The sequence below is a fragment of the Gouania willdenowi genome, chromosome 14 (assembly GCF_900634775.1).
Source record: "Gouania willdenowi chromosome 14, fGouWil2.1, whole genome shotgun sequence".
In the NCBI taxonomy this organism is placed as follows: domain Eukaryota; kingdom Metazoa; phylum Chordata; class Actinopteri; order Blenniiformes; family Gobiesocidae; genus Gouania; species Gouania willdenowi.
The window spans coordinates 32,645,248-32,668,141 of record NC_041057.1 but is presented as its reverse complement, the minus strand read 5'-3'; the positions used below and the strand labels follow the sequence as shown (position 1 = coordinate 32,668,141).

At 41.4% G+C, this 22,894-nt stretch overlaps 2 protein-coding genes across 3 annotated transcripts in view; both read right to left on the bottom strand.

The window, feature by feature from the left end:
* Positions 1–1,064: 1,064 nt before the first annotated feature.
* Positions 1,065–22,894, bottom strand: part of LOC114475491 (arrestin red cell) — a 36,314-nt gene continuing 14,484 nt past the window's right edge. Inside the window, exons 2-16 of one of the 2 annotated variants that reach the window (XM_028466342.1) lie at positions 17,720–17,750; positions 16,392–16,452; positions 16,266–16,310; positions 14,893–14,990; positions 14,721–14,819; positions 13,653–13,712; positions 7,165–7,232; positions 6,429–6,564; positions 6,166–6,250; positions 5,873–5,945; positions 5,662–5,799; positions 5,463–5,546; positions 2,888–2,964; positions 2,747–2,801; positions 1,065–2,663 (exon numbers count right to left, since the gene is read on the bottom strand). In XM_028466342.1, coding sequence (XP_028322143.1) covers positions 2,573–2,663; positions 2,747–2,801; positions 2,888–2,964; positions 5,463–5,546; positions 5,662–5,799; positions 5,873–5,945; positions 6,166–6,250; positions 6,429–6,564; positions 7,165–7,232; positions 13,653–13,712; positions 14,721–14,819; positions 14,893–14,990; positions 16,266–16,310; positions 16,392–16,452; positions 17,720–17,750 — 1,201 coding nt within the window. In that variant the 3' untranslated portion in view covers positions 1,065–2,572. The remainder of the gene's footprint in view (positions 2,664–2,746; positions 2,802–2,887; positions 2,965–5,462; positions 5,547–5,661; positions 5,800–5,872; positions 5,946–6,165; positions 6,251–6,428; positions 6,565–7,164; positions 7,233–13,652; positions 13,713–14,720; positions 14,820–14,892; positions 14,991–16,265; positions 16,311–16,391; positions 16,453–17,719; positions 17,751–22,894) is intronic. The other variant, XM_028466343.1, reaches the window with a different exon arrangement.
* Positions 2,573–9,318, bottom strand: LOC114475289 (arrestin red cell-like). The gene is made up of 10 exons (XM_028465979.1): positions 9,298–9,318; positions 7,165–7,232; positions 6,429–6,564; positions 6,166–6,286; positions 5,863–5,914; positions 5,662–5,799; positions 5,463–5,546; positions 2,888–2,964; positions 2,747–2,801; positions 2,573–2,663 (listed from the first exon to the last, which is right to left on the bottom strand). The coding sequence occupies exons 1-10, from the start codon at positions 9,316–9,318 to the stop codon at positions 2,573–2,575; spliced, it is 843 nt and encodes a 280-aa protein (XP_028321780.1).

Here is a 22,894-nt window from a genome sequence, read left to right as displayed (position 1 = left end):
CCAACCCTCACCTATGGTCATGAACTTTGGGTCATGACCAAAAGAACAAGATCACGGGTACAAGCGGCCGAATAGAGTTTCCTCCGTAGGGTGGCTGGGCTCTCCCTTAGAGATAGGGTGAGAAGCTCAGTCATTCGGGAGGGGCTCAAAGTAGAGTCGCTGCTCCTCCGCATCGAGAAGAGCCAGATGAGGTGGCTCGGGCACCTAATTAGGATGCCCCCTGAAGACCCCCCGGGGAAGACCCAGGACACGCTGGAGAGACTGTCTCTCGGCTGGCCTGGGAACGTCTCGGGGTCCCCCCGGAAGAGCTGGAGGAAGTGGCCGGGGAGAGGGAAGTCTGGGCCTCCCTACTGAGGATGCTGCCCCCGCGACCCGGAAATGGCTAAGCGGGAGAAGATGGATGGTATTAGTAAATGTTTTATCTGTTGTAAAAATGGTATGTCTACCTTTAGTATAGGAATGTCTTTTCTGTTGTGCCTGAGCACTTTATCTGTTCACCGTGGGAAGTGAGAAACGTCTTCTCGATTCCCTTGTATGTTTGTGCATGCAAAGGAATTGACAATAAAGCTGACTTTGACTTTGAACTTTGAACTTTCATCAACAAATAGAAACTGAGAATGTTGTGCATTAGGTCATTTCAACTTTAATAATAAAAAGAAAACTAAAATAAAACTCTCCAAATAAAAAAATACATGAAAAACAAAACAGACTTTCAGATGATTATGAGAGATAATCATTATCGCAGTGATGATACAGCAGAAGAATAAACGTCACTATAATAATTATAATAATAATAATAATCTGAAGCAGGAGAATCAGCTCTCCATTGCCGCTGCCGCCTGCAGGGATCACGTGTTTCTCACACTCGTAGCGGAGTTAGCCAAAAGACGCACGACGAACAGACGAATCACAGCTCGTACGATTCACAGCACTGCATGGAAATCCAACCCAAACAGAACAAACATGCGAGCGAGGAAACGTTTGGCAGATCTAACGTAGTTAAACATACCAAAAAAATTATGTTGCATTGGAATCTATAATTTAACAATTTAGAAAAAAACAGATTCAACACCAAAAACCTTTGTTATTTTGACAAAAAGGGGTTGAGCAAAGATTCTCGTCCAATGGGAGAGTCCCACACACAGATGTGACGTAAAGATTTTCAAACTAAAATGCAGAGTGGTTGTGCCCAACAAAAAAAGGTGGGGCAACACAGAAAGGGGGCAGGGTTTGGTGGCGTGGCACGTGTTCACATTTACAACAGCAGTCAAAACATTAGGAACACTTTGTAATGTTGGCCTCAGATCATCGACTTTGGATGTTTTCCAAACTTCAAATGTTTTACGAGGATGGAATGATGGAAGTAAAAAAAAAAATACAAATGTTTTCATGAGAAGCCAAAAATATTTAAAGTCATAAATCAATGCACAATAACTGAAAAAAGGCCAATAATAAAACCTACGTTGGTTTTTTTGTATGAATTTTAATAAAAATAGATTTTTTTGTTTTTCCCCTTTAAACATTAATCTTGTTGAAAACCAGACGACCCATCAGTGAAAATCTTCATTCTTGAATTAAATTAGATCTTTTAAGAGTTATTATGGGATATTTGAGGGAGTTTTTATTGTAGAAAGTGGAACATTTTGGCCTTTGAGGGTCTTTAAAGTCGCAGTGGAAATGTGAGATGAGGTTAAACGACCGTTTGGCAGCAGTGAGGCGTTAAAGGCACGAGAAAAACCGTGGGAAATAATGGCAGCTTGATTGTTTACACACAAAGCTGAAAAAACAATAAGTGTCGACGTTTCCCTCCAACTGTCTGAGGCCAACGAGCGTTCTATCCTCTACGGTTCTACGTTTGCAGGCGCGTCACATGACTGAGAACCCAAACTAAAATGTCAGATTTATAGAGAAAGAGTCGAGTTTTACAGTCGAGACGATGAAACTTTATTCGTCTACGGAACAAACGCGAGGTTCTTCGTTCAACTCCTGAGAAAACATCACCGACGGAAACCTTTAAAGGTGCTCCCGTCTTTAAAAAAACAACGGACTGAAGGAGCGCCTTGATTGGTCAGTGAATTACAGTGGCCCCGCCCCTCTGACTGTGATTGACTGATTTATCCAGCGATGAGCACCAGGATGCACAGTTAAGCTTTAGTTTGACACACGGAGGAATGGGACCGCTGGGATCAGATTCAGGCTTTCTAGATTCAAACTTTAAACCTGACCAATCACCATCAAGGCCTAATTAGGGGGCGGAGTTACTCACAGAGCTGATGTAAGATGCTCCTTCAATCCCAGTTTGTTTCATTCTTCAGGAGGTGAGCGATGCTGGTGACATCACACACTCATAGTGTGTGTGTGTGTGTGTGCGTGTGCATGTGTGTGTGTGTGCTGCTTGGCTCTCAGACGGTAAAGACTAACGCTGCACAGACTGACGACAGATGGAAGAAAAGAAAACAGGTGGAACAAGACGTACGTCCTCTGAGCCCGCCTCCTCCAGGAATGTGACGCGTGTGTGTAAATGTGTGTGTGTGTGTGCGTCGAAGCAAGCGTATTAAGGAGGCGGAGTCTCCTAGCAGTCCTCGTCCTTGTCGTCAACAGCGCCCTTGAGTCGCAGACGGGCAAAGTCTTCGAAGACGAAGTCGTCGTCCTGGGAGACACTGCTAAAGGGGCGAAACCGTCATCGGTTAGGACACGCCCCCAAACAGGAAACAGGAGAATAGGCCCCACCCCCACTCGTACTCACTTTGTATCGAACTCTATTAAATTGGTGTCGATGGGCGGGTCCATTTCTGGCACAGCTATAAAAAATTTAAAAAAAACACAGGTGAGGCTTTGTCTTAAAGGGAACAGGCTCAGGTGTGGGGGGCGCCCCCTGCAGGTTTACCTGACTGTGGGCGGGACAAGGGCAGATCCACTGGTTTGGGATGCATCAGGATGAACGGCAGCTCCACAGATACATCACTACAAGGAAACACAGTGTTAGCAACAGGATGCTAACAGGTTAATAACAGACACAGAACATAACGTGTTACACTAAAGAACCAGATCCAGACCAGCACAATAACCAAACTGGAACATGATTTGCCTCAGGATCCAAATGCACACATTCCACATTCACATCATGGCCCTTATTTATCAACTGTTTGTAAGTTCAGATCTGGGCGTACAACGTGCGTTTGACCAAATTCACGCAAGCTTTGGTATTTATCAATTTTGACGTGAGGGTACGCTACGATCAGATCTCACGTCAGGTCTGACCTCGTGTAAACAAATCTGAGAGTGTAGATTAGTGGTGCAGCAGCAATATGTGTGTGAGACTGAGAATAAAATATGAAACAAGCCTCAGCTTCTTTTAAGAATAATCAGACACATCCAGAACAGATCAAAATGCATTATTAAAAGAAAATAAAAATTATTTCAAAAAAGCTTACGTAGTAACTTTAACCATATAACACCGCTGATAAATGTCTGAACAGGAGTGTATGGGTTCACACAGTGAACAAGCCCACAGGGGACGCAGCGCTGCTGTGCTCCGTCTTGGACTGGGGGAACGCTGCTGAACACCAGAGAAAATGTATGACATTATTTTAAGCCTGATCACTTTTTCCACTACATTGCATTGGTACATGAAGCCTTTTGATGTGCACAGAGGAAATATGACCTTATTCATGCTTTTAAAATGTCAAGTGTACCATAAACCTTAATAAAAGTGCTGCAGTATTTAATCAGTAATGTGATTAATTATGAGTGAAATTAGCTGAAGGCATAATAAACAGAGACAAACAACATTTAGTCATTCTTAAGGCTTTTTTAAAGGTTTCGATCGTTCATTTTTTTCATGTTATTGATGTCGATATAAACTTCATATCCGTGTGTCTCTCCATGATCTCTGTGTTGAAGTTGTTCTCAGCGCACACAGGGGGGCAGACGTCACCTGCTCAGTAGCTGATTCCACAGAGTGTTTAAATGAGCTCCTTTAAGTCCAGTTTTCACACATTCAAAAAGCATATTTTTGTTTTACTCCAATTCAGATGTGGGGATGCTGATTTTCATCTTGTAAGTGGGCGGGGCCTCATAAAAAGAGGACGGAACATGTTAATGATGATGGAATTCAGCCACCAAATTTATCAACACCTGATTATTGGTACGCTGGGATTGGTCAGATAAGAATGTTTCATAAACCACACATTGGTGCAGTAGCAGAACAAATCAGAGCCGGGCTGGGGGCGGGGCAAATGACAGGGCCCTTTAAACCCAAATAATAAAGCTCATGATAACATCATTTTCCAACATACACATGCCCGCAATAGCGGGGCTTACACGCTTCAACACCACGTAGAGCGACTATGTCATTATAAAGTCCATCAAACGGACATGAAATATAACAAAACAAGAGAACAACAAAAACATTAGGATGGTCACTAACAAATTCAAAGCAGTTCAGCACCACGGATAGCGACCACATCATTTTGACACCCACTAAAGTTTAGTAAAACTAACACAGTGGCCCACATGTTCACTAACACTATTTAAAATGAAGTACTATAGACCTACTCAGCACTATTTGAAGGACATACGACGAGCCTTGCGCTCCGTGAACTCGTCCACGTTGCTCTGTATGTCCATTTTCTTTGCTCTCTCATTCTCTATAGACAACATAAGTTAAGTAGACTCAGTCTCTCCTGTCCCACTGTGCTCCTCAACTGGTTTTTAATACGTTTTAACTTGGAGAATGAGCGGAACACGTGACTGACCATGTTGTTTACATATGTGAGGCTTAAAAAATGGTAATGAATGAACTGCTGTTAAAGCTCGTAAATAGTTTGTAGTATGTAGAAAGATTGTCACCTGAGGACGTGGCCGCTTATTTAAGGAAACTCACATTAAGTACAGGTGAATGATTGAGGGACCCATGTGACATTCCTGAAAACTAGTCATCTGATGTGTGCTCCTGGTCAGATGTTCAATGGCCAGATATTTATACATATCTGATAGAAAAACCCAGTGTATAAACAAAAGAAAACCTAAAATCATTAAGTCTCTAGATGTTTATAACTACTTGTTATGAACAGGCAGGTAGGACGGCTGATGTACTCCTGTTAATGAGGGTTTTTGTATATTTCCGCATATTCTGATCAGTTTCAATGGACTAGTTTCCATGTCTACATTAAGTCTCCTCCTCACTGTCCCACGTCTGCATATCAGTCCATTTACAGCTTTTTATGGTCACTTTTTACTGGAAGCCCCGCCCCTGAGTTGGTGCTGTCGTATGATACAATGTGAACTCAGATTTACACCCATTTTCACCCAAGGTTCATAAATGAGGGCCAGTGTGTTTCACTGAGGAACCAGATTCAGACCAACACAGTAACCAAAGTGGAACACAATCTGCCTCAGGATCCAAACACACACATTCCATACGCACAATGTATATTTGTGTGTGTGTGTGTGTTACGTACCCTCCTCTAGACACCACAAGCTTTACTTTGACTCTGTAGGAAACCAAAATTCCCAAAACCTCCTTGTTGGTGACGTCCTTCACACTGAAACACACAGAGGATGAGGTCAGAGATGTGTGTGTGTGTGTGTGTGTGTGTGTGTGTGTGTGTGTGTGTGTGTGTGTGTGTGTGTGTGTGTGTGTGTGTGTGTGTGTGTTACATGGTGGACGAGGCCAGGTTGGTGTCCTCATGCTTCAGTTTCCCATCCAGAGCGAGTCCTCTCTTCTCTCGGTTCTTGTCCAGCGTGGGGGTCAGAGTGTACACCTTACAGAAGGTGGAGCTGGAGGACACCTGGTCGCTATGGTAACAAATATGGCCGTTAACCTCCTGCCTCTCTCAGCCTACAGAAAGATAAAGATACCAGGACTTACTCTGCTTCCAGTTGAGCCACAGGACATTTGTACTGGGCAGTGCTGAACAGGCAGATGTCTGCGTACTGACGCACTGCAAAGACACACACACACACACACACACACACACACACACACACACACACACACACACACACACACACACACACACACACACACACACACACACACACACACACACACACACACACACACACACACACACACACACACACACACACACACACACACACACACACATTAGGCGACAGAACCAGAACAATAACAGAGAAAGAACAAGAATCAGAACACACCAGAGATCTTCACTCTCTTCACAGTTTTGGTGGAGTTGTTGGTGACGTGGACGTTGACGCTGATTGGCTCTCCGTGGTAGTAAAGCTGCAGCAGTGCATCATGGGAAACATGGGTCAGTACCTGCAGAACCTCAGAGGTCTGTTCTTTAACCAACATGAGCTTCTTTAACTGTTCAACTAATCAGATTAGAAATCAGTCGCTCTTTTTGCACTAGACACACAGACTACAGGACACGCCCCCTACAGGGTGACTCAGACCCCACCTCCTTGTCCAAAGAAGCTTCCAGGTGCAGCGATCTGTCCGACATCAGGAAGCTGCGAGTGGTCTCCACCATGGGCTGAGGGCCCGGCTTCTCTGGAGCATACTGCACTTTCCTTATGACCAGACGCACAGAGTTTCTGCACACACACACACACACACACACACAACTCCTGAGGAGCTGCTGCATAGAAATACTTTATAGGTGAACCATGTGTAATAATAATTATTGTGATGACTACGATAAAATAAAGCTGAGTCAGCATTGGACGATGTGTTATATAGTTATATAGTGAAGTGTGTAGTTTCAATGATAGAGATTTTAATAAGACATATATGAGATTTTTCAAGAACGGATTGTTATAATACATAATAAATGTGATTGACGAGTCAACACTAATTCTAGATGTTTTTAAGTCTTGTTGTAAAGAGGAAAAATATTTTTTAAACCTTATGGACAATAACAAGTTATTTATCTACTATATTGTATTTTTACATTATAAGGTAAATATATTAAAAAAAAAAAGTCAACTAATATCCTCTTTTTCAGAAATCAAAATATGGTCACCCTCGTTAAATCAACAAAAATAAATGCAACGCCCATAAAAAAAAAAGTATATAGTGAGAAATGAAATGTTGAGATGCTGAGCCCAGATATCACTGTGATGTCTTGTGTTTATTTGATGAAGTGTTTCCGTTTGCGATCACGTGATGCAGTAAATACGAAAAGATCAACTCACCTCTTGTGAATCTTCTCCTCTATCGTCTTGGCACAGAACGCTCTGATCTCAAAGTCCACGCCGCAGGCCTGCGCACGCGGACGCACACACACACACACACACACACACAAAGTTCACAATCGATGCACCTTTATTTGTTCTGCTGTAGGAAGAACATGTGACAACATCAAAGATCCACCGCCTGGAGCCCAGTCAAGTGACGCACGCGCACACACGCACGCGCACACACGTGTGTTTGACACCTCCGTCAGCAGCTCTGAGCCACTTCATTAGGCACAGAACTAAAACAATATAATATAATAAAACAGTCTAGGACATCTCTCCTTGCCCCCACCTGTAAATATGTATATTTATCTTTATCCTTTATATATTATTTTTCCTATTTATATTTATACATATAGTAGCTCCTATTGTTTATTCTATTTATCTACACTGCACTATTCTTCAGGTGTCTTTTGTGTTTTTCTGTGTGTTGCCTGTAATGACAGTAAATTTCCCCACAGTGAGATGAATAAATTATTATCATTATTATATCTCTCTATGGCAGTGGTTCCCAACCTTTCTTGTCTTGTGTTCCCCTTGAGCCTTTTGTCATACCATGAGTACCCCCTCACTCATACGTGTTCATGATTCTCCAAAAGTAGAACATAACAACTGAATTATTAACACAATTCATTTTATTTCATCTTCCTAAATTGAACAATTAATATTCAGCCATTATCTTCTTATTTAACTCAAATTAAACATAAAATTATGTTGCCTTCAAGGCAATAAAAGTGATAAATATAAGAAATAATATTACAGTGAACGTTTGTATTATTAATACTAATATATTATGATTATATTGTTATTAAAGACAAATAATAAAGTTCAAATTAGAAAAAAAATTAAAATAATAATGATATAAATACAAAACAAATCATTAACCTGCCTGTGTTATAAATAAAATGTACTAAATTTACCACAAAATGAGCTTCTTTGAATATGTCCTCTTTAAACAGGCATTTAAACTTTAAAAACAAGTCATTGCACACACGTATCATTTTATTGACGAACTTATGAAATGACTGAGAATATTTTTTATCTTAAAAATAAATTCTGAATTTTTCCACGTACCCTCTGCAATGTGCTCACGTACCCCTAGGGGTATGCGTAACCCTGGTTGGGAAACACTGCTCTATGGAACAAGGAATTATCAGCATGTGCAGGTTCAGCCATCAGCCTTTAGAGGGCGCTGACAGCACAGAGAAGGTTTTTGATCTGATATCTAATAATTTTAAACATCTAACTCACATTTCCACCTTTAAAAAAAAAAAGTTTCAAACCACACATTGTGCAGTTCAACACACTGAATATTTCTGCCCTCAACAAATAATCAGTCAAAAAAAACAATCCCAATGACACCCATCTTTTATTTATGGATATTATATCATAAAATGTACACTTACAGTCATTAAAATAAAGTAAATGATGTTTAGGGTTTAAATCTCTGCGACGGTGTAAAAAGTTCATCTCAAAGATATTACAGGAAACGGGTTTGTGTAACTAAAGTCAAACTGATGATGTAAGAAAGTGTCATTTCTGACGTAGTTTACACGTCTTTTCTTATTTCTATTTTATTTTATACTACACAAGACAAGACACGACGAAAACAAAAACAATCTTAATACGTGATACACAAACATAACAGTACATACACAGTACAATAAGACTGTAGGTGAGAAGTGGATATTTAGAAATGCACACAGTGTTTGCACGCGCGTGGGTGGGCAATGGGAGGGAAGGGGTAAAGAAAGGAAACAAAAATTAATTAATTCATTATAAATGAATAAATAGAAGAAATAAATCTCAGTTTAAACCAGATGGAGTCGTTTCAGTCTGAATCCTGTTGTTGTCAATCTGTACATGTATGTTTACATGTACAGATTTGTATGTATATATGCCTTCATATCAATACACAGATCTACCTTTACATTAAACTAAATAAGTATTTTATTAGATTATGTTTTTAATCGTTAATCATTTCATATTTATTGTCCCTGAAACCCTGGTGATGTGTGAAGGTGAAGTTCACACCCAACGTCATTTCAGTCACTATAGTTGCTTAAATCGCCGGGGATGAGTTGCTTGAACCTTGTCGCACTTTTTGCTCATTTCGTTTACCCCGCCAACGTCAAAACCTGCTTCTGGCTCAGTTTTCAGTGACGTGACAAACGAGGAAGTGACATAAGGAGAAAGTCATTGTCCATTGCATGTCGCAACACAGCGGCACTTGAAGTTACTTCCAGTGGATCAGACTGCGATTGAGTCGCTGGAATTGCGTCGCTTGAAGAGAGGTCACTGAAAGGGGACATATCATGCTAAATCCACTTTTTTAGCCCTTAAATGCATTTTGATGTATATTTAGATTGTTTAGAAGCACAGAAAAGTTCAAATTAATCTCTTCAGGTGCTCCGTTGATATCTTTATATTCTGTTCAACCATGCGAACCCCAAGAGTGTGCTTCCACAACTTCATGGCCACATCAAGTTTCCCACTAGAGGTAATAATATTCTGGACAATGTTTACACTGTAAACAAAGGGGCCTACAAAGCCCTCCCCCTCCCCCACCTCGGAGCCTCAGACCACTCCACTGTTATGCTAATGCCAGCATACAGGCCACTGGTTAAAGCCATCAAACCAGTTAGGAAGCAGGTACGGGTGTGGCCTGAGGGGTCCACAGAAGCACTCCAGGACTGCTTTTCCACCACTGACTGGAGTATGTTCAAACAAGCAGCCACCAACAATAACATCACCGACCTCCAGGAGTACACAGAGACCGTCACGTCCTACATGGAAAAGTGCATGGACGATGTCACGGTCACCAAGACCTTCACCATTCGGGCCAATCAGAAGCCATGGCTGACAGGTGAAGTCCATAGGCTCCTGAAGGCCAGGAACACTGCCTTCAGAGCTGGGGACGCGGGGGGCCTAAGGACTGCCAGGGCCAACCTGTCACGAGGCATCAGATTGGCCAGGAGGAAATACTCCAGGAGGCTCGCAGACCGGTTCACCGACAGCAGAGACACCAGGAACCTGTGGCGGGGGGTCCAGACCATCACGGACTACAAGCCCCCTCCGCAGACCTGTGACAGCTCCACCTCTCTGCTAAACAACCTCAACAACTTCTTTGCTCGTTTTGAGGCAGACAACAGCACCCCAGCACAGAAGACGCCACCTTCTCCTGGCGACCAGGTACTGACGCTTTCCCGGGATAGCGTGAAGCGATCCCTCCAGAGAACAAACGCACGGAAAGCGCCAGGTCCCGACAACATCCCAGGTCGTGTCCTGAGAGACTGTGCAGAGGAGCTCACAGATGTCCTCACCGACATCTACAACTCGTCACTGAGCCAAGCTGTTGTCCCCACATGCTTCAAAGCCACCACCATCATCCCGGTCCCCAAGAAGCCGACTCCATCCTGCTACAATGACTACCGCCCGGTCGCACTAACCCCCATCCTCATGAAGTGCTTCGAGCGGCTGGTCATGCAGCACATCAAGTCTGCCCTCCCCTCCACCCTGGACCCCTACCAGTTTGCATATCGGCCTAACCGATCGACCGACGACGCCATCTCCACTGCCCTCCACTCAGCCCTCACCCACCTGGAGACCAAGGACGCCCACGTCAGAATGCTGTTCATCGACTTCAGCTCAGCATTCAACACCATCATCCCGCAGCAGCTCATCCACAAACTGGACAACCTGGGCCTAAGCACCCCCATGTGCAACTGGCTGCTGGACTTCCTGACAGGGAGACCACAGGCAGTTCGGGTCGGCAGTAACACCTCCAGCACCATCATGATGAACACGGGGGCCCCCCAAGGATGTGTGCTGAGCCCCCTCCTCTTCACTCTGCTGACCCATGACTGCGCCCCATCTTCCAGCTCCAACCTCTTCATTAAGTTCGCGGACGACACGACTGTGGTGGGTCTCATCAACAACAACGATGAGTCAATCTACAGGAGTGAGGTGAGCAGGCTGGCCTCGTGGTGCAAGGACAATAATCTCCATCTGAACGTGGAGAAGACGAAGGAGATCGTTGTGGACTTCAGGAGAACGCACACCCAGCATGCTCCTCTGACCATCGATGGTGCTGCAGTGGAGAGGGTGAGCAGCACCAAGTTCCTGGGTGTGCACATCTCCGAAGACCTGTCCTGGTGCCTCAACTCTGCATCACTGGCCAAAAAAGCTAATCAGCGCCTCTACTTCCTCCGCAAACTGAGGAGAGCAAGAGCCCCATCCTCCATCATGCACACATTCTACAGTGGCACCATTGAGAGCATCATGTCCAGCTGCATCACCGTGTGGTACGGCGCTTGCACCGTGTCCTGCCGTAAGTCTCTGCAGCGCATCGTGAGAACAGCTGAGAAGATCATTGGTGTCTCTCTTCCCCCCCTTCTGGACATTTACAATTCACGTCTCACCCGCAAAGCCACCAGGATTGCAGGTGACCCCACCCACCCGTCCTACAGCCTCTTCAGCCTGCTGCCATCTGGGAGGAGACTGCAGAGTCTCCGTGCTCGAACGAGCAGGCTCAAGAACAGTTTATTCCACCAGGCTGTCAGGAGACTCAACTCCCTCCCTGCTCTCCCTCCCATTCGTCCACTCATCCCCTTTCCCTTTCCTGCCCCTGCCTCCATCCCCCCTCCGCCCTCAGTTGTCTACCCTCCTTCACCCCTCTGCCCCCTCTGCCCTCCACCCCCCCCCTTCATCCTGCCACAGTCTGCCCCTACAGGACCTGGCATCACCCCCCTCCACCTCCACCCCCTGCGTGCTCCACTAATTCACGCACCCTAAACTCTGCACAGCCGTCATTGTATTGTTATGCTATTTGCACACTACCTCACTTTTTAACTTCATCTGCACTCTGTTTATATTATTAATACTGTAATTTATTTATATTCTACCTCATAGTAATTTATCCACATTCTACCTCATTGTTGTTCGTTATTTGTTATTTGTTATGTCTTTAGTTAAGTTATTTGTTGTATAGTATTGCTAGTTGTTTTTTTTTTGTGTGTTTGTTGTGTGTTTTAAGTGCTCTTTTTATGCACTGCAGGTTTGCACTGGGGGTTGGGGGGGATTGCTATTTCATCTGTGCTGTATGTTTAACATGGGGCATATTTGACATTAAAGAACCTTGAATCCTTGAATTGAATATTTTTCAATCTGTTTCGATTTTTCGATTCTCTATTACGTTTTTTGAACAATAACGTCAGCGGAACTGCCAAATTAGGACATCGTCTCCAGGCCCAACACTTCCAGCAATCCGCCATTTTTATTTTTATATTTGTTGGATGTAGTAACCCACACGCTTCATTACAACGTCTCCCAGCATCAGAACCTTTTCAAAGTGCCTGGTTGAGTTTTATTTTTTATGAAAATGTACCCACATCTGTGGGTAAGGTCATTTTTGTGTGCACGCAGCACTTCAAGGATGACTGCTTCAGCAACCTCCACCAGTATAAAGAAGGATTTACAGAAAGACTTTGTCTGATTGAGGGTTCAATTCCTTCTATCATTGGAGACGACGAACAAAGCACTTCGGTAAGCTGTAAATAATGCTAAAAAGTGTGATGATAAGACATCCCTGTCATTGTTTTGTTAGCATTAGCAGTTGCACCGTCTTTATATGTTAGCGCTGTGTGCTCGTTTTAGATCGTTGATGATATGGCCTACGTGGTTTAATTTAAGTCTAAAGTTTTCATTAGTCATTTCATTTTGCCGTTTTTGTCTCCTAAAAGTCTGTATTAAAATGCATTTTGTGACGTTAGCTTGGCGCTAGCGTTAGCTCGGTGCTTGTGTTAGCTCACTTGTTAGGGTTCTGCAGGTTCATCATCTTCATTTTCATCTCGCTCCGCTGGGTCAGACTCTGGCTCAAACATGTAAAGCTGGATGGACAAGTATTCCGTTGTTGACATTGTGTAAATAACGTGTGAATAAACTTTTTCTGCGCCGCTACATAGCCATATCTCTTCTATCAAACTACAAAAATGGCCGAGCAGGGTGGAGTTGAACCTGGAGAGGGGGCGGGGTATGAAGTGTCTCATTTGCATTTAAAGAGACCGCACCAAAACGAGTTGCTCTTAGAAGCACATCAGAAAAGGGGTAGAAAAGGGGTGGAGCTATAATAATGAGGAATTCAGACCCAAGCCGTTCTGCTTTATATAGACCACAACTGTATGATTTATATCTAAAAAGGAAGGATTTAAAACCATGATATGTCCCCTTTAACGTCATTTATAATGACTTTCAAATAAATCTAGTTGCCAGAGTCGTTGAAATCACTTTTGGTGTAAACGCACTTTGAGTGTCTGGATGATCTGAGCAGGTGAAGTCGATCCTCTACCTGTGGATGAACGGTGTGTGTGTGTGTGTGTGTGTGTGTGTGTGTGTGTGTGTGTGTGTGTGTGTGTGTGTGTGTGTGTGTGTGTGTGTGTGTGTGTTACCTTGCCAGTGTCCTCAGGGCCTGGCTGTAGAGTAACTGAACAGGGGAGGTTTTGGGGGATCTGAAATGAAACAGTACAGCAAAGACAAACAGCATTAAAGCGTCACTGAGGATGGGTGTAAAAACGTCTCCACTTCCTCTACAGCTGTGTTTCTCAAATGGGGGTACGTGTACCCCTAGGGGTACGCGATGGCACCACAGGGGGAACTGGAGAGAAAGTGGAGAATTAACAAATACTTTGCCAGTCTTGGTCCCACCCAAGGTGTGAGATGAACAGAAATGATAAAAACTATAGAAATAAATGTATTCAGGAGCCACTAAATTGGTGTTTTACAACCTTGGGGTCGGGACCCCTCCAGTCGTTTGTTTGTGGTCTGTATAAGTCTTATAACGCAAAGAAAAGAGCTCTGTTTCAAATGTTCTCAGTTTGTGATGTCACTGGTTGATTAGGCTGTGTTGTCTCCCGCGGAAGGGAGGGGGAGGGGGGGAGGGAAACCTCCTCTGTTGCTTGATTCATGTTATGTTTTGACCCCAGCACAGATATGTCATTTAGACCAAAGGGAAGTGTTTTAAAAGGTGAAAAATGAGGAGAATAATATGTCCCCTTTAATTATTATTCTTTACAAAAAAATAAAAACAACTGTATTTCTGTACTTTCACATCTCATTAAAAATAATTCTAGAAAAAAATGTCTTTGGGGTCGACAGATATTCTTATATCAAAATAGGGTCATGAACCACTGCACTAAATACTGTTTATTTCCTGTAATTTACAAAATGAGAATCTTTAAAATGTGTTATCACTCATTCATTCCATCATTATGATGTATAGTTGTTTTTAAATAGTTTACTAAGAAAAATTTTAAAGTCGGACAAAGGAGGGACGAGGATTGAGAAATAAAAAAAAGGGAACTTGGTCCTTGAGACAAAAAAGTTTGAGAACCTCTGGTCTCCAGCTGACAGTAATATTTAATATTCCTTTTAAATGCTGCCGTTTCGAGCAAAGCTTTTCACCTGATGAATCAAAGCAAACACAGATGAGAGGGTGCACGTGTCTGTGTTTGACTCACAGTGAAGTAGAAGGGGTGTGCATGCTGTCCCAGCTTCTTTAGCAGTCTCTCCTGCAGTCGACTGTTGGGTTTCTTCTCCTCTGGGACTGGAGGGAAGGCCTGAGGACACAGAGGAACATCAGCTACGACCAGGACTCACAGAACCTCCACACAAGGAGGAAGCACTGCTGACCTGGAAGGTGGAGATGTACAGATCCTTCCGGAAAGACAGACCCAGCACATCTAGGTCCTCACGGCCGTAACGAAAGGCGCAGGTCAGCGTGACGAAGACTGTGGAATCAGGGAGGAAGAAAAGGTGGATATTTAACATGTCCATGAGGTGGGAATGAAACCAAGTTATGAGCTATGTGTGCGCAACATGTGATTGTGTGTGCGCACAAGAGTTTGAGTGTGCGTGTGCACCACGTGTTTCTGTGCACGTGCACAACGAGTGTTTGTGTGCACACAAGTATTTGCAGTCATTTTGTGTATTACTGTTGTCGTTTTGATCATTTTTATTGTAGTTTGTAGTTGTTTTTCTCTTGTAATTTAGTGTTTTTCTGCAATGTTGTATATTTTATCATTGTTTTCTGTCATTTTGTGCATTTGGGGGCCGCACAAAATTAGACCGAGGGCTGCATGTATCCCCCGGGCCGCCAGTTGCCTATGTCTGCTCTAGAGGACCACAAATCCCCACAATGCAATGCACCAACTTTTTCTCCCAAAATGCAGTGCCTGCATTTTTTCCGACTATATTATCTTTGTATATTTTCTCCACTAGCTTGTAAAATGAGCACATTAAGATAATACATGCTAGTGGAAAACATTTAAATGAGCAAATAAAACAAGCGTTTACGTTAGCACAGGTGAAGGCATGTTTACCTACTAAAAAAATGTGAAGGTAAAGCAACCTAAAGTCAAACGTATGAAGTGAGCACATACAAGCAGGAACAATGTGGGTCACATAAAACAATTTTGGGTAGGGATGCACCAAATATTCGGTAACCAACAATATTTGGCCAAATATTGCAAAAAAAAAGCAACATTCGGCCTTCGGTGGAGTGAGTTAAAAGCAAGGCCGAATGGTAGCGTGTGACGCAACGATGCAATCAAAAAACATGCAGTGTTTGAAGGGCTAATATAAATGAAAAACTTTGTTGTGCTTTATTTGAAAAGCAAAGTCTACTGGAATATTAAAAAAATGTCCGAATATTCAATAAACATTTATTTTCTTAAAAAAACATGTCTAAAAAGAGGAAATTTGCACAGTTTCATCAGCAGATAAATAAAATAAAACAAAATAAAATGAGCATAATAAAAAATAGAAGATATTTACATACATGGACCTGTATACATTACAGAGAAAAAACAATATAGGAAATATAATATATATTTATATATTTATAAACTGTGAGCCCTGCAAATATTGTGGAGTTACACTGAATTAAGGAGCCTAACACACTAAGATGACATGAGTCACATGACGTGTGTGTGTGTGTGCGTGTGCGTGTGCGTGTGTGTGTGTGTGTGTGTGTGTGTGTGTGTGTGTTCACAGAGATCTCTTACCTTTCCTATCCTTCAGGTACTCTGGATCCACCAGGATGACTCCATCTGCAACGATCAACACACAGGACAGGATGATGATGATGATGAAGAGCAGCTGCATCACTTCCACTGACTGACACCACTCACCAACAGGGTCCACGTGGTCCAGGTGATCCACAAAGTCTCTCTTTCCCAGGTACACCGTCACCTGTGTGAGCCAATCACAGACCCCGGTTAGTGAACTGACTTCATCAATGACGACGACAATATGAAGAAACAAAAAAAACACAGTCACTAGGACAGTCTCCATGGCAACAGACTCCGTCACTCTGGTAACTAGGAGTCACGTTTACAGATATAGACTTTGCCTGCCAACCAGATTGTTACCATGGAAACTAACCGCTCTCTTATTTTATCAGACTGTTGTGGCTGCTCTTATTCTGAAAATCCCCTGACGTATGCTGTAGTATTGATGAGCATTGCCTCCTGGTGTTGCTTTGACAACTTTGTTTGGTTATAATAATAATGCAGATTTTTTCACCCAAACTTATTCATCAATATTTTATGAACAAATGATAAACAATTAAAAACTTTTCTTTTAACTCCTTAACTTTTACTTAGATTTTAAATTCAATCTGACATAATAACACAAATGTATTTTGATTCTATATTGTGACACCTTAACAGACAAAGGGTACAGTGTTTTTCAGCTTTGGGCTTGTGACCCATGTGGGGTCGCCAGGGATTAAAATGGGGTCCAATGAAATGTCTAGTGATGAATAAAAAATGTCTGATTAAATTACATTTTTGCATTATTATTTAGTCATTATTAAATTATTATTCTTTACCACACACAATCTCAAACAACATTAATTAACAATGAGTTACAATTATGGCTTAATTGTAATTTTAAAAAATGTGTTGTTGTCGTAATCGTAATTAAATTGTAATTGCGTTCAGATAATTGAATTGACTTTGTAATTGCCATGAAAATTCTATAAAAATTGTCAATTATAATTTTTACGTAAAACTGTGGAACCATGTTACAATTCTATGTACAGTTCTACACATATATACTTAATTATTATTAAAATATGTTAATATCAAGTTTTCCCACATTTTACCATTTTAAAAAACAATAAATCTAGAGGGTGTACTGACAAAAAAAAGGCTCAGACGCCCACACTAAAAATATTAAAATCTATATTTTCATTGATTAGGAAGCCTAACAATGAAACCAATAGATAGGAAATAAATTAGATGATAGATATTAGTTTTTAGTGTATTTTAGTTGATTTAGGACCTGTTATCATTAGAGATGCTAACAGAAAGCTAACACAAGGTTAAGTTATTTATTTCAGGCTCAGTAATTGTAATTAATTGTAATTGAACTGTGTGTGTGTGTGTGTGTGTGTGTGTGTGTGTGTGTGTGTGTGTGTGTGAGTGTGTGTGTGTGTGTGTGTGTGTGTGTTTACCTTACAGTTGGGGCTGGACTTCTTGAACACTCTGAAAAAGGGAAGCAAACCATTAGGACGATGGAGAGGAGCTGTTCTGTGTCACAATAATCTGAGGAAGTGCTGCCGCTTCCTGTCTGTTCAGCCTTTGACTCAACAGGAAGTGGTTTGGGTGGTAACTACACCAACGTGCCTACGACCCTTTGGGGTGTGTGTGGCAGTAGCGGGGTGTAGGTTCTCTGTGTGTGTGTTCACTTTAAGACCTTCAGTTGACGTCACACATAAAACAATCCTCTGATTAGCCTGAAGACATGTCCTCCTTGCTACAGTAACCATGACGACGGGCTGTACTTCCTGCTTCCTAGATGCATGTGGTATGTGGTCGTTTCTCCGTGACCTCTGTGTGACCTCCGACACGTCAGTCACATGACACGGAGGCTCTGCCTTTTACTCAGCGACCAGTAGGAGGAAGGAAAAACAGGAAGTGGAAACAATCACATTAAACTCTGAGCCTATGGATGTTCACTGTGAAGCTAACAGCCATAACATTATGACCACCGTCAGTAGAGAAGATGATCATCAGGAGAACACTGTGAAACCAAGCAGGAGTGATTCAGGAGTATATATAGTGCAATACAAACTGGCAATGGAATCAACTGGGACTTGATTAAGGGACCACATCCTGAATGTCATTTAAAAACTAGTGGTTTAAAAACTACTTTCAGTAACTCAGAGCTGCCCTAAAAAAACCAACACTGCACAATTTAAACACACATTTCAGCGTTATGGAAGGAAAAAACCAAAAGTGGCACAAAATATTGATATTAAGCTGCTAGTGATTAATAAAAGGGTCTTTTTGGCATTTTTCTCCACTGGCTTTGACCCATTATTAAAAACTATATTGGAAAAATAAAAAAATTAATGGAGTTTATATTACCTATCACCATTTAGAAGAAAAACATTGAGTGATGAATATTGGTCCATATCACTCAGGCTTAATGTAACCAAAGAAGTAACGTTTTATCTTGTAAAAGATATTATTATCCAAAGTAGGGATGTCAACTTTTTCACTTCCGATACGATACCGATATTGCAACTTTTAGTATTGGCCAATACTGATATCAATCCAATACAAATCATACATACTTTTATGACTTATTTTGTAGTGTGGAATGTTAGAAAAGGCTTGATCAAGTGGTGTCACTCAAACAGAGAACAATAGTCAGCATTTTTTTACTGTCTGTACATGGTGGGAACAACTGAGGGCGGGGACAAAAACAACAAAAACTTATCGGAATGCTTGTATCGGAGATTTTAGATACAGTCCGATAAAACCCAATATTCGTTTTCTGGCCTCGTCCTAACTGTGTGAAATGAGGGGTTCATTAGACTTCTTAAGTAGGATTTTATTAACATGAGTGTGTAACCTCAAAAACAAATGGAAATTACTAGACTGATATGCTGCCTTGTTATGTAGCAAGTGTTGCTAATGCTAATGCTACACCACTTCAGTGAAAGTGGGAAAACGCCATCGGTGCCGTATCAGAAACAAGTGTGTGTTTTAGTTGTGTTTCTGTGCTGACAATTAGAGGCTGCTCAGGTATGCTGCTGGCACACTTCTCTGTTTATACACTGTGTGTGTGTGTGTGTGTGTGTGTGTGTGTGTGTGTGTGTGTGTGTGTGTGTGTGTGTGTGTGTGTGTGTGTGTGTGTGTGTGTGTGTAGGGTCTGCAGCGTGTCACTGTGTCACAGGGCAAACCCGGCCTGTTTACTTTAGCTTGAGTCAAAACACAGGGCTGTTCATTGGTACAGAACGATCCTGTCGACTATAACTGAACCAACTCTGACAAAAACAACTGAAAACACTTCACTTCCTCTTCTTCACTTCCTCTGATGACACGAACACACACACACACACACACACACACACACACACACACACACACGCGCACACGCGCACACACACACACTTTGAAAAGTTCCTTCAAGCAGAGTCAAAAGGAGAAGCTCAGACCTGTCCAAAGAACTTGAATCCTACTGATCACATTCCTAGTCTGACCAGGAACTTAAACCAGTGCTTCTCTGCTGGTCTCCCTTCAGGACTCAGCATTGCTCCTCTCCTAAAATACCAACTGTGACTCACATGAATAAAAATATTAAGATGGAAGAATGGTGCAAACGTGACAAAGGGTTAAATCTCAAATCAGACATTAGGTATGGGGGGGTGGGGTGGTCATGTGAAGTGGGTTTGTCATAACAATAAACAAGAGCATTCAGAGAGAGCAAACCTCTGCTGAGTTTAAAGTTGCAAAGTCACCAACAGGTGGTGCTGTGGAACCAGCAAACATTTATGAAAAGCTGTACTGGAATCTGGATACTGTATCATAATACATGCTGGATCATCTCCAAAATTAATCTTGTTCTTCTCTTTAACATTATCTATCAGCTCACCAAATTTTATTTAAATCCATTCAGAACTTTTTCAAATATCCTGTCAAAAAACATCCATATTAACAGACAAACGCAGGTGAAAACATAATCTCCTCTGTCCAGGTAACAAAAACATCTATACATTGCTTTAAATGTACACATTATTTCCTCTTAAGGTTAAAATAAATAAATAAATAAATGAAAAAATAAACCCGGTTTGCTAAATATACTTAATAAAGTAAGGTGTAATCTGATTTAGTTTATTTTTACTTTTAGAACCAAGTAATCAGTAAAGTACCGTAGTTACTTTTTTAAAGGAGTATTCAGTAGTCAGGATTACATTTTCATAGTAACTATGGCAACACTGGGGGGTTTTCTCTCTGACGCTCATTTGTTTTCTGTCCTCTTGTGTTTACAAAACAACAGAAATTCAGTCAATCAAATTAGTCAAAACTAATAAAATGTTTGTATAATTTTTATTTATTTATTTATTTTTTTTTATTTTTTTTTACTTGTCTGCACATGCTGTCAAAGGTCAACACCATAGGAAGTGCAATCATTATGAGACAGCAATGCATATTTTGTTATTGCAATAAAATACATTGATTTAGTCCAGGAGGCGACCCCCGCCGCCAGCCGGCCCAGAGCGGCCCGCCCCGCCAAAGCAGGCGGCGACCGCGCAGGAGAGAGGCCAGCTCCCACACCAGGGGAATTTTTGTATAATTAAAGTTTTAATATATCCACAATGTTAATTTTCCTTTGAACAAATAATATTTACACATTGATGTATGTAGTATGTATAAATTGAGTTGCAAATTCTTCTCTAATCCCCACAGAATACACAATCCAGTTTAAATTGTAATCAGATTAAACATTTAGGGACAACGTTTTAAAAATGTATTTTTCCTTTAGCAGAGGCTAAGCTTTTGTCTTTGAATGTATATTATATTATATTACTTTTCTCTGTACCTGCCTGAGCTCACACAGCGTGAAGATAAAGCAGTGTAAACAATGTCAGTGTTTGCTGAAGGAAGCATGGATTCTGTTACTAAAAAGGGCAACAGAGAAACCCTACTGATGTCACAAGATCATGTGACCTGGAGCCACATCCACTGTGTAAGCTGCGTTTGTTTTGATTGTGTGACCGTGTTGGAGTGTAAACATTGGTGAGTTATAGCCTAATTGTTCTATTATCTGACTTTGTAAAACAACTTGATGAGAAGTTCATGACAAAGAAGAATGAGAGGATTGTGATCTGGATTTATTGCCCATGGAGATGTTTGATGTTCTGCTGGACTTCTCCAATCTAGACCAGCATCAGCAAGACGAGCTTTATCTTCACTACACGCAAACAAATGCTACATACACTCCGCCCATAGCCTTAGAAGTTATAGTAGTTTTTATTAGGGGTGTGCATTGCCATGAATCTGATGATACGATTTTTGATTTGCATGCCACAATACCAGATATCAAAATATAACCCGATACAGTATATATTGCAATATCAAGAATTAAAAATTTCACTTTTACAAGTACAAAATGGTATGAAATACCATTTATTTATTTTTTGAGAGAACAAGTAAATGTCAATGGGGTGTGCCAAAATATCGCAAAATACCCAGCCCTAAATGGTAACTAACTGTAATTCAAGAATCAACTAGGGCTGAGCGATTTTAGAAAATAATCTAATTGCAATTTTTTCCTGAATATTGCAATTGCAATTCAATATGCAATTATATTTTCAAGGGCTTCTTGTCATGTATTTTTGAATGAACACAAGCAATAAATCGATCTGTTTCATGATAAACAATTTCATTTAAACTTTAAATAAATATGAAATGTACATTTAAAGGACATAATCAGTGCACACCTGAGGTAGAACTAACATCTTTGACATAAAACAAACAGCAGTGTATGTAATAAAAAAATATTATGGGGGCAATTTTGGCATTTATTTCCTCATATATAATGAAAATCGTCCGATCGATCGGTGTCGATCTCCCTAATTTTGGGGGATCGGCGATCGGCCGATCCTTGCATATGAAACCTATCTTTTCCGCCGATCTTTATTACCACTGCAAAGGTGTTAAAGTCAGTCACTATCCTCCCCCGCCGTGAGATGACTGACAGCCCCGCCGACCAGGTCATGTGTGCAAGTCCCACTACATAGGATAACAACAAAAGACCCCTAGAGCATGGTTAGCTTAGCATGTCAGCAGTAATACACAAAAAAGAGAGAGCAAAGGATCGCAATTATAATTCCCGTAACACAGAAATAAGTCCTGGTGGAGCCGCAAACAAAATGCTACCTCATAAACCATGTAAGAAACCACCACACCGCTCAGTATGCAGCATTTCAAGCTAGCAATCAAGCTAAAGCTAAAGATAGCGGTGGTCCACTGAGAGCGCTTATCAGTGAAAAGAGCAAAGTTACTAGGAGGAAAATGGAGTTCATGGCTTTGTTGATGAATAAAAACCTTCCACTAATGAACAAGTGACTGAGAACAACTATAACCTGTCATTTTCATTCTGTCATTACCCATTGTTGACTTATGAAAATGTTACACATGATGCACTTTATTATTTCTGTAGAAAGTTTGATTTTTAGGGCTTTTATCCTGTAGCTGTTGAAAGTTTTTTCTACCAATAAAATGTCTTTAACACTTTATTTTAGTCAAAGAGCTCCAAACAGGTCTGCAGTGTCACCTGTTGGACACGTTTATTTAGTTTTTAAAAAGTGAAAAATGAAAGACGAAAGGAAGTGACA